Below are 15878 nucleotides of genomic sequence, written 5' to 3'. Positions count from 1 at the left end.
TCAGCCTCCACTGGACAGAATAACACCGCGACCTTTACAGAGTAACTGGACCGAGCTGCAGTGATGAATGGTGCCACGCTTTGTATCAACACACACAAACACACAGTCTTTACTCAACCTTCGTTTCTCTCTCCGAAACCAAAGCTGATGAATTCACATTCTCCACCTCGCCTCTCGGCTGTGAGCGCTCATGAATCCTAAATCCATCTGCATTTATTTTTATCTCCTTCTTTAATCTTTGGACTTTATCCCACTGCACGGTTCAAAGGCAAACACCAAACTTTTGCTCTGCCTCAGTTCTTTAATAACTGGTATTTCTTTGCAAGCTTCACCGTTCAGATGATACACATCCGTATCTGAAATGAGCCATTCTGATGTCCTTTTTTAACTTTCTTCTGATTGGCTGCCCCTCAAAAATGCTTACATCATAAAATAAACTGAGCATTTTTAGCAGCTTAAGCTTCAGCCACCAGCACTCAGATTTCTTACCTGGAACATGATCCTGTACTGCTCCTCTGGACGTTTGACCACGCACATGTTGCAGCCCATGATGGCGTCTCGGTCTGTCTGTCCTCTTGATCTGAATCTCTGTCGTCTGTTCTCTGTCACCGCAGGTCCCTCAGGAAACAGCTGCCAGTCCGTATCGATAATCCAGCTTGTCTGTCTGACCTTTGACCTCCAAATCTGATGTGTCCGGGTCAGTGTTCGCGATCTTGCTTGTTTAACCTTTTTTAATCACCCACTGACCGTTGGCCTAAAATGAGGTTCCAAACTGATATCAAATCATCAGGTTTGAGCCAAAACAAAGTGAAATCTTTATTCTGTGATGAAGATCGTGTATCTAAAAAGTTTTATTCTTGTTCTTTGTGTTAACCATAAGGCTGCGAGGAAATCTGTCAAGAAATGTATCAAAAAATGATTCAAATTTATGCTGATTTATTTCAAACAGGTAAAAGCTGTATAGCAGATCTGTGCTTGTTCTTCAAACTCAGTCAGTTTTTAGACAAATATGCACCAAAGTAGGGTACTTGTAGTTTTTATACAGTAAAGTGAGATTTCCACTTCATCTGAGAAGCCCCAGAAGTGTCTCCAAACATGTGCAGCTCCTTTTATCAGCTCAAAGTCACAAGTTCTCTTTCAAAGACAAGAAAGGGAAACCCCAGCTGAGAGTCAAGCTGAGTTTGCGTCGTGTCCTCTTTTCTGCTCTAAAGACAAAAGTAAAACCCACTTCTCTGTTTCTCACTGTTTCCCACTCACAAGCAGAAATAATGATGAAACGAAGACAAAAGCAGCACAAACGCCGTTCGGCTCCGTTTTTGTCGTAAAAAGGCTGCGTTCTGTTGCTCCTTGCAGTAAACAGCTTTTATCTGGCGTCCTGCGGCCAGCGAGGAGGCGAGACACTTTTCATCAAAATTTATTTTTATTCATGCACGGTAGATTGTTTCAGCCCTACAGGGGGAAAGAGGAGGAGGAGGAGGAGGAGGAGGAGGAGGAGGAGGAGGAGGAAGGCGATCTCCGGTTTGTGCTTGAAACTGTTAACATGAAAAATCAGTTCAGTTTGTTTAAGCAAAAATGAACAGCGGCTGAATCTCTCCTGATGGAAGGATGAAGTCCGAGTGCTGGTTCACGGCTCCCACAGGGAGAGTGTACACGTGTGCTTACAGCATCATTCAGCTGTAGTCTCAGTGCAAATATCAAATAGTTTAAATCAACTTAAGCTTCACTTTGTTGGATGTTTGCAGCAGAAACGGTTTGATTTTTTCTTGCACTGAATATTTTATCTTTATGACCAAACAAATTGCTTCTCTCTCTGTTTTGAATAAATTTGGTAGCTTCTGCGAGAGTGATGAATAAAAACAGAATAGATCCAAATCGTGGTGCTTTTAAAAAATGATGAGCGCAGGAAAGCTGATGGAGAAGAAAGTGACTGCAAATTGTGTGTTTTCAGCTTCTGTTTAGAGTAAATGTAACAGCTGAAAGTTTATAGACGACAAACTTCAAACTCAGTGAAGGATGACGTTTGTGTGATCTCTGTTGGTTTGGTTAAATAAAGTGTGTGTTCCTGCAAACAGGAAGGAAAAGGTTCTTAGCTTAAAAAATTCTTTTTCCTGCTTTTCCAAAATGGGTTAAATCTGAGCCTCTAATCAAACACAAACTCTCCAGCTAAATGTTAGTTTGTGTGTCTCCTGAGGTGCGTTTGGAATTGAGGCCTGTGACGGTTAATAAGAACTGAAGAAAAGAACTCTTCTCCCGGTTGTAAACTGTTTTCAGTTCGCTTCAATAATTCATGTGAACATCAGTGAGCGTTTAGAGCGACGTTCCTTCTCCCCCAATCTGACTCTAACAGGCTGCTGGCTTGTGTCAGAAATTTTGAAATATTGTAAAAACGCCAAGAGCTTCAATAAAAGATTGGAACCGTTTCTTGATGAGAGAGGATCAAGAGCTCTCAATAATTCATCTGAGGGTTTGAATCACCACAAGAAATAAGAAGCCCGCGGCTCCTCTGTAAACATTGTCCAAAAGTCGAGCTGATCGTGTCTGTGCAGAAGTAAAAGAACTTTCTTTTTCTTTTGAAACCGCCAGCATCTGTTTCTACTGTTTCAACTTTAAAATGTGGTTTTATACCCAAACCGCTCACCTAACAAACCAAACAAGAGATTTGTTTTTTACTTTACGTATCAAAGTTTGTGCGTTTGTGTTTTTTGAAAGGTTGGTTGTGTTTAGAGCTGAATGCTTTGAGCACTGTGGCATTAATGATGCGTTTGTAGGGTCAGAAAGGAGAAGCAGCATTTGTGCTTTTAGCAGTGACTCCACATTTCAGCCTCTCCTCTCTGAATCCAGCGTTTCCATCTAAAGTGTTACGTTTGCACTCAGCTTTGATGTGTGCAGATGGAAAATGCTCCCATGTTATATCAGTAAATCTGTCATTTTTGTGCACTTTTGGCCACTTTTGTGTGTCTACTATAAAGTTTAAAAATACATTTCCTGCTGGTTCACTAACGGCTCACATCGGTCTCTGCCACGTGCACTTTGCGTCTCTCAGTTTATGTCTGTGTGTTTTAATATCCAGTTGAATATCACATGTTGTTTCCTCCTTGAGCCTGATTTCAGTCCTTTTTGCTGTTCCTCCCTCAGAAAATCTAAATTTAGCTGCAAAGTCTCGAAGCACATTTAGTTTTGCAAACTATTTTATTGTGTTAAAGAGCTGAAGTTTCTTCAAAGACAAACCTGTGAGCTCCAAAATGATCTGATGATGAATATTTACTGACAGGTGTTTCCTGTGCCTGCATGTTTCTGTGTAAAAGGTTGTTTTATAAATCAGCGCTTTGCAGTTTCTGAATCTTTTCCTTCACTTTTTCATTCTAAGTAAAGATTTATTGCTCACTTGCTGCTCGGGGCTGTTTAACTTTTCTCCTTTTGCATGTTGGTTTTTTGCAGAGAACAGCGTCTCCCTCCGGTTTTATCACCGCCCACCTCGCCCACAGACGGTCCTCGATTAGCCTGCAGAAAGATGACAGACAGGATCGACTCTCTGCAGAAGCACATTCAGCCTGTATCACCTGCTGCTTCTGTCACCGAGCATCAGTTATCTGGCTTTATCAGAGTCTACCTGCGCCTCTCTGCACCTGTTATCTGTCATCAGCACCTGTTTTATGCACCCTGATCCAGCACAGGATTCCTGTCAGACGTCTCAGAGGGAAAAGGAGCAAAAGACATGCACCCAGACAAAGAGAGAGGATTAAAAAAGTGTGCTCACAGGAAACAAACAGAGGGAGAGAAAAACTGCAGCGTGAAAGGCGTTTAAATGGAGAGACGCTATTCTGGGAATTTCTCAAAATCCCTTTTTGACACTTTGTTTTTCAGTTACGTGCGTCTAATTCAGCAAATGACCCAAGGCTGCTGGATCTGTATTTTCCAAATGTGCCACTAAACAGAAAATTACACGAATTCTTTTCCTCAGTCGATGAAATTTCCAGTGTTTAGGTCACCACACTGAATTCCAAGTATCTTTAAATCTTTGTCGACCAGAAAGAAAAATCAATTTGTGAACTCCTCAATCCCCAAAAATCCTCCTCCAGGTGAGATAATCCACACAGGTGAAGACCGGCTTTGTTTCAGCAAACTTCAGCCTCAAACAGTCGCCCTCTGTCTGCCATGAAGCTGACTTTATCTCCGCGTAATCTCCCCAAAAAATCCTCCTCCAGGAGCAGCCGGCAGGTTTTCTGAGAGGAGCTAGACCCTGAGAGTACCGGCCTTCTCTCCTTTCTCCTCCTCTATTCTTTCATCCTTTGATTTCCTCTGCTGCTCCGTCATTTCTCTACAGAGGTTAAATCCGGCTTAGTCTCGCTCCTGGACACAGAGATGCAGAAAAACAGAGAGAAAGAGGTTCTTGAATGAGCACATGAACACACACAGGCTTGGTTTTTGCTCATTTCTCTGAATTTCTCTGAATTTGTTCTTTGTCCTTCTGCTCAGAGCAGCGAATAGACTCACATGTCTGCAGCCAAAAGCTGATCTCGCTGCTCAAAATCTTTTAATTTTTTCCATTTTAAGCTTTTTGTTTTTGTTCAAATGTCATTGAGTTTTTTGCCCTGCGAGAGATTATCAGTGCAGCTGACCTTTCAGACCCACAGACATGCTCATCCTGTCAGTTATTATCAGGAATCAATCCAGTGAAAATATGTCAACCTTTAAACTTCAAATCGAACTGAAAGGTAAATCTGTGCGATCGGACTGTTAAAGCAGAAAACTGTCACAAAACAACCACAATCCTGTTTTCTCGCAGCATTTGTAGGTATAGCTCTGTTCTGACACCCCGCCCTTTCATTTCACTCTAACCTCAGAAAGCCAAACATCAGATATGACACCGATTCAGTCAGACAGTGTGAAAGGGTGGGGGTGGGTTCCAAAGTGGTTTGCAGATGAACAGCAGCTAACGCTGACATTTCATACTAATGTTGCTACAAAGTATTTTACCTAAGAAGAGGTTTATCCACGACATGAGACCACTCACTGCTCATCAGCTCACAGCTGTTGGTGAGAGCAGGAATGCAGATCGACCATAAAAGATTTTAAATGGTGGGGATTTTTTTTTCAAGGCAGAAAGCGTGATTTGGAAATCACTGAATAAATCAACAGTAAATCAGTAAACACTGAATAAAATTTACCAACAATGTTCAGGCTCAGTTTGTCAAATTGCAAGATTTGTGGATTTGTGGATCTGTCTTTAACTTGAAGGATCAAAACCTGAAGTTCAGTCATGCAAAACTACCGACTCTGACATTCTGGGAGAAATCGAGAAAATAATCAGTCGATCAAATAAGATCATGAAGAATGTTTCATCTCAGCTTTGTTAAAGCATCCCAGTTATAAAAGACAATTTACTGCACTGGAATATCAGAAAATAAGACTTTCATAGATAAAATATTTAGGAATTGAAACTGCAGATGGATAAGAAGATGATTTTTTAAGTTCAGCTTTACAAGAAGAAGTAAAATTCAGAAACTCCAAAGCCCCCCCTGGAAGAAAAAGCAAATCTAAACAGGATTTAGCCAAAGTGATTTCATTTTAAATCTCATTTAAAGAATATTTCCAGCTGCACCTTTCCAGATGTTTTGGGAACCGTCCACTCCTTGATTTCCCCGGGGAATCAGTCGCCTTCTCCTCCCACAGAAGGTGATCCTGAAGTGGGTAAAACCGGCACACTTGTGTCCCCACCTGCTCGTCTTCCTTCTGCTTTCTTCCAAATTAAAACAGATTTGTGGCGTTTCCCTCCCAGTCTGAGCGGCCGTGGCTCTCTACAGACGGATGAAAAGGAGCCGGCGGTGCATCAGGAATCAGCAGAGATCTGCAGCTCTCTGCTCGCCGCTCTCTCTTCTTCTGCAGCATCCTCCCCACGCTGGAACAACAGCAGCCTCCGTGGCGGTGCAGCCAGCCAATAACCTGCAGCGGGCAATTAATTTTCCCCTCCACGATGCCTCTTTCCTCCTCCTCTGCTTCTCCCTCCCACCTGCTCTGTCCGCCCTCCCATCTTTCCTTTTTTTTCGTCTCTTCTTCTTATTGTTCTTCACCTGTTCATTTATCTCTCTGACATTCAACTCTTACTCAGCGTGCATGCATGTAAACATTTTTCGTGTTGTCTTTGCGGTTAAAAGAACACCGAGCAGACTGTTATCTGCATGTGCATGCTGTTTGTCAGGAGGAATCCTCTTATCTTCAAAATGTCAACTTTAACAGTTTAAACCAGCAGGAACATTTGAGTTTTATACGGCCGGCTTCTTCCTCCTGCAGAGGACGGTCAATGTGTCAGACGAAAAAAATCACAGTAAAGAACACAGCAGGCATGTGTGGGGGGTTTCAGACCCACTGATAGCAGCCAGAATACACTAGTGTATTTATCCCATATTTACAATAAATCTTCTAGTTTAAACAGTTAAGCAGTCTGCAACCAAACACATCTGTAAGTAGAACTTATTTTCTTTATTATTCTTACTTTCTGTCCTACGTGTCTTAGTCCAGCAGACTCTGTGAAACACTCAGTTCATCTCCTGCATCTCAGTCTCTGACTGTCAGTACAGATGCCCCACCCACCTGCTCGTCAAACCCTCTGATGCTGAGGGGCAGCCAATCAGAAGAAAGTGGTCTTAAATGTGGGAGGATTTAAAACAGCTGATTTAGGACCGAGGATGATTTATGATTCAAAATGAAGACAACAGTACACCGATTACTGTGCACATACAAACACACCAGACAGACACGGGTATAAATTGGTTCCAGTCCAATAAACCAGTAACCCCATTAGCCTTAACAGAAGGCAATTTAATGGTATTAATTAATTCTCTGTAAAAAGTAATTCAGGTCATAATTTATGCACATAAACACCCAAAAAGACAAATGACACAGCAGCAGAAGTAGTCTGCATCAGTCTGATGACGTCCTCACTGATCACACCAACAGTTATGTCAAGGCTCTCTACACTGTACATAGACAGAATTAGCAGTGGGGAGGAAGAACTCCCCTTTAGCAGGAACACACCTCCAGCAGCACCAGGCTCAGTGGGGCGCAGCCATCTGCCTTGTGGGCTGAAGGCAAGCAGAGGAGAGAAGAGGATGAAGTCCTGGGGAACAGCAGGGGATGAGCCTCGGCTCGGTTTATATTCTTCCCTGAGGTCAGATCATTTGTGAGAATAATATTAATTTCCAGTGTTTCTCTGGATCACATGTATGTTGGTGTCCCTGGTGTAGGCGTGTGCATGATGCTGGCACAGATGTAGCCCTGTGATCATCAGCCATTCACCGTCTTCTCCTCTCTATCTGCACAGCATAAGAAATCATTTAGTTCTGTGAGTCTCGAGGGATCTGTGTCATTAACATGACACAAAAGCGGAGTTGGAGACTTTCTTGACTGATAACCTTGTTAGATGTGAGATAACACGTGTACACGGTTTCCCTTTGGTTTGGGGTTCGAGGTCTCTCATTCGTCCACCTTGTGCTTTATTGTGAAACACAGACTCTTGCTGCTGTTTGTCGTTCTGAGAGTTGCTGAAATCTATTTTCAGCTGAGATTTATCAGATTCTCCTTTACTCCCCTGATTATCCATGCCCTGCCTGAAGTGGCAGTTTGAGAAGAAATGATTGGGAGAAAGAAGCCAAGTCCATATTGTGCACATATTCCTGATTCCAAATGAATCCTCTGCAACACAAAACGTCCTCCGTTCAACTTCCTGATCACATTCCAGTTTATGATCCCGCTGCTTCTCTAATGCCACAAAGTTTAGATTTTTAGCAAAACTTCGAGCTTCTGCCCTTTGAGCTTAGTGAAATCATCACTTTTTTGTTGCTATTTTTAATGTTCCCGAGGCTTTTTTAAATAATTTCATCTCAGCTGCAGAGGAGGAATAAAAACCATGAAACCCGAATTTCTCAAGTTCTCAATCTCTCTCATTTTCTTCTGTCTTTGTCTTCATTTCCTTCCTCTCGTCTTTGTTACCACGGCAGCCTGCTTTCCTTTTACTGAGTGTGTGTGCGGTGAAAAAGAGAGAAACATGGTGACAGCAGAAGAAAGGAAGGAGAGAAACAGAAAGGGCAAAAGATAATGGCTCAGAGGGGGAGGGGCAGCAAACATTTCAACAATTTAACTACAGGATTGCAGTGTGTGTGTGTGTGTGTGTGTGTGTGTGTGTGTGTGTGTGTGTGTGTGTGTTTCCTAACCAATTAATCTTCTTATAAATTAACTCTGCAGACATTTATATGTATCCAGTTTAATTTAATTTAGTCGCCGTACCCTAACACACACACACACACACACACACACACACACACACACACACACACACACACACACACACACAGAGTCATGAATTACTTTCATATTAACATGAACCTCATAAACACTGATAAACGTCACTGGCACCACGAGTCCTGCTATAACAGTGTGTGTGTGTGTGTGTGTGTGTGTGTGTGTGTGTGTGTGTGTGTGTGTGTGTGTGTGTGTGTGTGTGTGTGTGAGTGAACAATGAGCAGCACCATCGCTCGGAGGAATCACACTCTGATTTTATTATAGTGCCACAGCAACAGATATCGATTTCTAATGTATTTAATTACCAGGTGAAGCTGATCACACACGACACAGGTTACAGACAGCGTCCACCTGCTGTTGCCAGGCAACTGCAAAAACAGCCAATGTCCATCACCTCACAAAGCTAGCTAATGGAGTTGGATCATTTAAGAATGAGTATGTCATGTCATGACATCTGAATGCGATGGTAAACCTCTGGAGCACGTTGGCCTCGATGAACACAGCTGTTGTTTTGTTTTATTAAAGTGGGAAGATCACGGAGCAGTGTCTCCTGACCACCGCAGCACCAACCCAGTGAGACTCTAATAATCATGGTTAAATAATTACGAAGCAGACCATCGGCTGTTATTGCACTGCTGGTCATTTATTGATTGACCCAGCTAGAAATAACAGCCAATAATATTCTCACTCAGCTAATCAGGACATGTCTGTAGACTGTCGTCTGTCTGTCAGTCTGTTTTTTGTGTTTGCATTTGTGTGTCGTGGCTGAGTGGTTAAAGTGATGGCATCTCCAACCAGCTCAGAAAACTACCAAAAACCGCAGATTGGATTTGTTTAATCTATAGAAAGTACAGATTGTATAGAGGAAGTCCTTCTGTTAGATTTGTATTGTTGATTGTCATTTATGCTTAGAAATATTTACTTATATATGCTTAGAGTTTTGTAATTAGTTGTAGATTGGTAGAGGTTTTGATCCTTGATAGTCTGCAAACTTTGTGTGTATTAGACAGCACTTTGGGAGCATGAGAGGTCATACCGTGTCTTATTATTTTATGGTAGGATTAACGTAGTTGCGTCTGTTCTAGTCTAAGTGCTCTTTGTTTAGATGAACTGCAGGACTTCCTCACCGTGTTATCTAGGATGAACCATCTAGGGTGAGGGGGAGGCTACCCTCTTCCTGACCAAGGATGTTTGACCCTTTGATCAGCAGTCCCCACACACACACACACACACACACACACACACACACACACACACACACACAGGCAAGGTACTCTTTGTGTATGTAGACGTCATATGTTAATGAACTTATGCATATTCATGTAACCTCAATAAAAGGACAGTGTACGGGAGAACGGACGAGAGCGACTGGGGTCAAGCGAAGGGACGGCGCTCTGTCCGGTCTCTCCCGTGCACGAGTAACATGAAGAACTTTGCCTATTTGTGTCTTGCTTAGCAGTGTAATTGTATTGTCTTCAACGTTCCAGCGGATGGGTTCAAGCTACGAACCTATCATTAATTGGTCCTTCGAGAGCCGGAGCCCTGGAATCGCATTCACCGAGGGGAGGAGGGACACGCTGAAAGACTGACGTCAGCCAGGAAGTTCCTGTGGATTCGCTGTCTGTCCTTCTCCTCGATGAATGGCGATCGGCGGGATTCAGGCTGATATTACACGCTAAGCAACGCCAAGTAAGTTTAAAGAGGCCGACTCTATAACCGTGTCGTTGTGCAGTCTCCGCCACTGTGTGAGGCGTTGAGAAGTTCGCTGCTTTGTGGAGCGATAACTGGGTTTGTGTCCCGAAAAAGAGGTTTTGGTTAAATCGCCCAAGGGTCCCAAGCGTCCGGTGAGTGTCCGGTTTTGAAATCGCCCTGGGTGTGTGTCCCGAGCGTCCCTTCATTGGGTTTTGTCGCGCGAGTGGGTGAGCGTCCCACAACTGGGTCAGGGTCCCGAGCGGTCCGGTGTGAGTCCGGAGTAGGCCTATTTTGTGTTGTTGTCATTGTTGTCGTCGTCGTCGTTTTTGTTGTTGTTGTGTGAGTGTGTGCGGAGCAGAACACGTGGTCTGTGACACCGACTGTTGTTGTTATCATGGGTTTCTAAGCAACCAAGAGTGAGTTGGAGGGAGACAGACGTTTGTGCTGGACTTTGCTCCTGGCAGCTGACACAAAATGTTTATTCTTTAGCTTGCCCTGATCGACAACAGCCTGTGTGCCAGACCATAGACGTAATTGAGGTGGATAGTTGTTAAAAGTAATCTACATTAAGCTTGTGGTTGCTTAAATTCAGTACAATGACATGTGAGGTGAAGTGATATAGGTAAATATTTAAACTAATGAAGTGCATAGAGGCACTTGACCTGTGTGAAAGACTGTTGTCTTGTTATGAGCCATTGTTGAGATATGGAGCACACCTGTGAAAACAACTAATATGCTGAACCCTGTATGAAACATCTAAAAGTACATGATGGAGAAGCTGAATTGAATATGAAAGTGTAAGACTTTGCCGCTGTGGGCAGAGCAACTACTGTGTGATGTTGCGTTGCAGTTTTTTTTCTGAGCTGATGAGCAAACTACACATTATCAGATCGAGAGCTGTCTGAGAACTACTCTAAGAGAGGGAAACAGCACTATGTTAACTGTGATAACTGGAGTGTGCAGCGTTTCCATGAGCAGTTTTCCTGAATCTTGACTCTTGTGTGTGGAGTGTTCATAGCATCAGCATCATGTTTTTGTTTATTTGTTTTGTTGGGTTGGAAATAATTAAATAAACGTGTGATCATGCCTATGGATCACCATGGCACATATCTCCAGCCATATGATTTATTTATGCAGCTGACAAAGTGAGTGTGAATGTGTCTGACATCACAGTGTTTTTGTGCACTGTGCAAAAGTAATTGCCTTTGATTGTGAGTGACAGCGGTGATTTTGCAGGTCGCCAGCTATTGTAAAAAAAAAAAAAAAAAAAAAGGAGTGAATAAGAGGGAGAATTTATATTGTAGAAAAAAAATAATCATAGGAAAAAGGTTTTGTGTTGATCAACCAAAAAAACAACTATAATTTCATTTTCTGCTTTTAAGAAAAGACTGTTCACAAAAACACACACAGAGAGAGAGATGTGTGTTGATTAAGCAGTGATGATAATAATGAAATGTCTTAGTTTGTCACTTTCAGGTGAAAAGCAGACCTGAATCAATTTTCCACATGCAGCAGTCGGAAGAAAGTTATAGTTTAACATCATTGGAAACATGCAGGCCAAGTTTCTGGCTGACTTATTTACAGCGCCATGTGTCTCTCAACCTCACAAGCAAGCAAGCTCTCACCCCTCCCTGAAGACAAGGAATGCAGCTCCAAAGCAATAACATGATAAAGAGACAGCAGCAAGTCCTGAGCAAAGAGTCCCAGCAAAGCAGCAGCAATGTGGACAAACAGTATCAGAGAAGAAGAGCAAACCCATCATCCTGACTGATCGGATGGATGGCACTGTGTTTACAACAGGCTGTGACTTCACTGTGCATGTGAAGAAAACGTTTGAGGAGAACTGAACAGTTGGAGTTTGACATTTGCCACCTGTGGAGTAAAATGGCAAGAAGAGACAGTGGAACACAGGACAAAGCTGAAGGAGAACTGCCGGCTGTTTGGACTGTTGAAGTGGGAGAGGACAAAAGAGTGAGAGGACAACAGAGTGAGAAGACTAGGTGAGAACACAGAGGAATGCTGTTATTTAATGTGGGAAATCAAAATTTGGGTTAGCAAACCTGGGAAAAGAAAACTGACTGCTTAAGTTGGAAAATTGAGACGGAGTCTGAAACATTGCGAAAATAGAAACATATACAGAATCACACACACACAAGCAGAACATGCATTAACCCTACTAACAATTCCAAACACAAAATGACTCATGAAGACTCATAGCACATTAGTTAAGAAATGATTAAATAATAGCAGAGAAGTGTGTAGGAAAGGCAGCTTTAAGAACATGCTCTGCTGGAGATGCAGCTCCACAGACATGCATTAGACCTGCCTAATAACACAAACACATGTAATGAAAATTAGCTTGTTATCTTTCATCAGTGTTAAAATAGTGTCAATTTAGCAGACACTTGTTATTAAATACTGAATTTATCCAATGCAAAAAATTGACTCTCCAGGTTGCAGGACAACAGTTTAACTTTGTGGGAAAAAAGATCCTGGTTTGACCAACCAGTGATCAGACAATAAATTTAGTTGTTAAAATGGTAAATTGGGAGAAGCTTCCTGCTTGATTGAGGCAGCACATGTAATTTACTGTATGAGGGAAATTGTCTTTTGTGATACTATTTTGAACATGCTTTTCTGTCGTCCTGTCAACTTAGTGGGTTAATAGCTGATATGCAAATTAGTTGATCGGTTTTAGATTAATGAAAGGTGACTGAATTCTAGTATGAGTGAATGAGATGTGTTGGAGTTGTTGTGTGTTGAGTGGAGACTCTAAAACACTGAGTTTCCTGCTTTGATGTGCGAGTGAATCCTGTATTTAGATACACAACTCTGAATACGTCAGAACAAACTTCTTTTGTGAAGTGCATGACAGCATGTCACATGTTTTATGATGAAGGAAAAAGGAAAATTGAATAAAATAGATCTGTGGCCTAAATGAGTGAAGAGCACAGACCTGGTAATTAAACTCATAGCTAATAGGACATTAGGGTTATGTTGTGTGTTGTGCAGCTGATGGTTGGTTTGGAGTGAATCTAGCTGATGATTTTTCTTTTGTTGTGAAGTTGAGCCTGCCGATTAGTATGATAGTATGATGAACCATGCTAATGGTATGATTTACCCTCCTGAGATGAGGAGTTTGTGTCATGACTTAACAAGGCCTTTTTATTTTGATACTTTCACAGTGCACTGAAAGTTTTGTTTGATAATCTCTGTTCTTTAAGCAGATCTGCACGTCGGGAATTAAAAGCGCTACACGTCGTCGAGAAAATTGTGCCAAGTGAGTTCTCCACATTTAAATGGGTTCTGGAGAAAGCCACTTATTGGGACAATTATTAAATGACAGTCCCAGTCCAAAAGGATTCAGCGATGTAATCCAAACTAAAGTTCTTCATTTTCTTTTGAAATGACGTCATTTTGCTGAGAGTGGAAACTAAATGCGACGATAGGTTCCACTATCAGCAAAGAAAGAAAGAATGAATGCATGAATGAGTGAGTGAAAGGAAAACAAACTGACTGACTGGTAAAAGCTGACAAAAGCTGACAAGACTTTACTGATGTAACACGACTGTGTGAAGTTGACCCCCGCCTGGCAGGGGTGCAGATGAGTCTGTGTGTGCTTCCCTTTACAGGAGCAGAAAGATGACAGCAACACTCGAGGTTGCATGATGATTTAACCTTTTAAATGCCATTTTCTGTGTCTGTGCATTTATCAGGTGTGTTATTCATAGGCTTGAGTTGCTCACAGAGATAACTGTGACAAAGTATGCATACGCCTGCGCAAGCGCTAATATTTGCATTTTCTTTTCTTACAGCATGCCAGTTCTTCATGTGAATTGATGATGTGATTTATACCAGGACAACTGGTTGATGTTTTTTCCTACTACAGGATTTCTGGGTTTATGTGTGAGGAAAACTGTGTTTACAGGTTATGAGTGGTGATGCTGTTGCATTGCGTTGATGGGAAAATGTGAAGGTTACTTTGATAATGTGAATAACCTGTGTGAAATTTCCTGTGTTGAGAACTGGTGTTACTTCTTTCCACAGCTAGGGTTGACTTTATGGTGTTTTTATGGCACCTCTGGAACCTGTTGACCTGTGTCTGACCTCTGTCTGACTACAGTCAATGTGTATTGCTAATGTTAGTTTCTTTGAGAATGCTGTGGAAGATTCAGCTGAAACGGACAAGTGACATGAGTAAAACAAATAAGAGATACAGTGTTTCTGGGATAGTTTGATATGGGCTCATTAGCTGGCCACTTTTGAGCCCATAGTAATATATAAGTGGAGTGACTTTGCTTAAGAGCAGTCACCGATTACATTAATGTTGCCTGAGTACATGGGATGATCCATGTCTGAGGCGACTTATGAAAATAATTGTAGTTTACTGATTTGAGAAAACCTGCACATGACACTTGTCTTGCTGATGTTGAATGCTTCTTGTCCTTATGATACAATTGTTTACAGGTATGGAGTTTGATTTTACTTCCAGATTTTGTTTTCCAGGCCATGATGGTGTGTATGCAGGCTCCTGGGAGAGCCAGGTGTTAAGCAAACTTAATATGCAAAGCACACTAACATTTTCATTGCAGGATTATAGGTCCAGGGTGGTGCTGCTCCAGGGGAGGAGATGCCCTGATGTTGCCTGGGATATGATCTAGCTAATCTTTTTCTTTAAGACTGGAATCCAGGTTTGGTGAGTTGACGCATGGGTGTGTCCATGCGTCAAGAGGAGGGGTCCAGGATTAACATTAAACAATGTTTTTTATTATTGTTGCAGTGATTTGTGTGATTAGCCGTTTTATTTACAAATATTAAACCTATGCAAGTGGTGCACCCATGTTCAGATGAGGCTTTGATGGCCTATAAGTGAAGTTCACTGAACTAAAGAATGTGGTTTGATGATTGTTGACATACTCTCCAAATAGTTTGTCTTCCTAGCAAGGAAATACAGGTGCAGCAGTAATCTCCTGAGAAATCTTCAGAGGCCCAGTGAGAAGCGCATAGCTGACAGGACCAGGCAGTGGTTGAGGTCAAAGATCAAGCTGATTGGGGCCCATCATGAAATCAGACCTTGGAGCCACAGCAAGGACCATGAAACTGCCTGCAAAATAGAGGAGAGGATCGTCCACAAGATGGGAGAGAGGCTTCAGGAGGATCAGAGATCATCTTCAGCACAGCAGACATCACACAGAGAGCTGTGCTACTAAGCTTCCAGGAAATCAAGAGGAGACTTCCCACAGCAAGATTTTAAATACAATGAAAGATTCAATATTGACGCTGAGGAAGACGACTAAGGTGTACGACGTGCTCTGCCTTAAACCTTCAGCAGCGTTGGAACATAAACACTCAGGGGATGAGGAGCGTGCCAAGCTCCATCGACAGCGTAGAAGGAGTTCGAGGATGACATCATGATTCTGTGAAAAGCACAGGAACCAGAAGCTATGGTGGTGATAACAGCAGTTTCCTATGAACATCACCTAACGCTGTGCCACTGTACTGTGCATACGATGACACTCTGAAGGCTGCTGGGATCATAATAGCAGTAAGACAACCCTGCACCCTTTCCACAGAGGTGTTTTCTGCAGAGTATGGACAATGAAGGACAATGAAGGAGTCATAAATATCCCCCTCACAGGACGAAGGCCTGAAGTGAGGTAATGGGAGGCCATAAAACTAGAGTGCTGAGAGGTCTGCAGCTTTGGAAATAGCTGAGAACCATGTTGACAAACAACAAAACCAACTGGTATGTTTGAATGTTTATTCTACATACATTTGGACTCTGGTCCTATGGACAACGATGGAAACAACTGGAAGAGACATTCATGACGCCCTGCAGAACTCAAACCACTCTGCAGAGAGACATGTGATGTGCACACCTGGAGGAA

At 42.3% G+C, this 15878-nt stretch overlaps 1 protein-coding gene across 2 annotated transcripts in view; it reads right to left on the bottom strand.

The window, feature by feature from the left end:
- LOC146611448 (PDZ domain-containing protein 4-like) overlaps positions 1–549 on the bottom strand; it is a 44270-nt gene extending 43721 nt beyond the window's left edge. For both annotated transcript variants that reach the window (XM_085344576.1, XM_085344578.1), the window contains exon 1: positions 490–549. In XM_085344576.1, the coding sequence (XP_085200702.1) occupies positions 490–549 (60 nt within the window). The remainder of the gene's footprint in view (positions 1–489) is intronic.
- Positions 550–15878: the final 15329 nt, after the last annotated feature.

The sequence above is a fragment of the Diplotaxodon limnothrissa genome, linkage group LG20, assembly GCF_057381915.1.
Source record: "Diplotaxodon limnothrissa isolate DT_005_m linkage group LG20, D_limnothrissa_male_GT1.1, whole genome shotgun sequence".
NCBI lineage: Eukaryota > Metazoa > Chordata > Actinopteri > Cichliformes > Cichlidae > Diplotaxodon > Diplotaxodon limnothrissa.
This window is presented reverse-complemented; position numbering and strand designations above follow the sequence as displayed.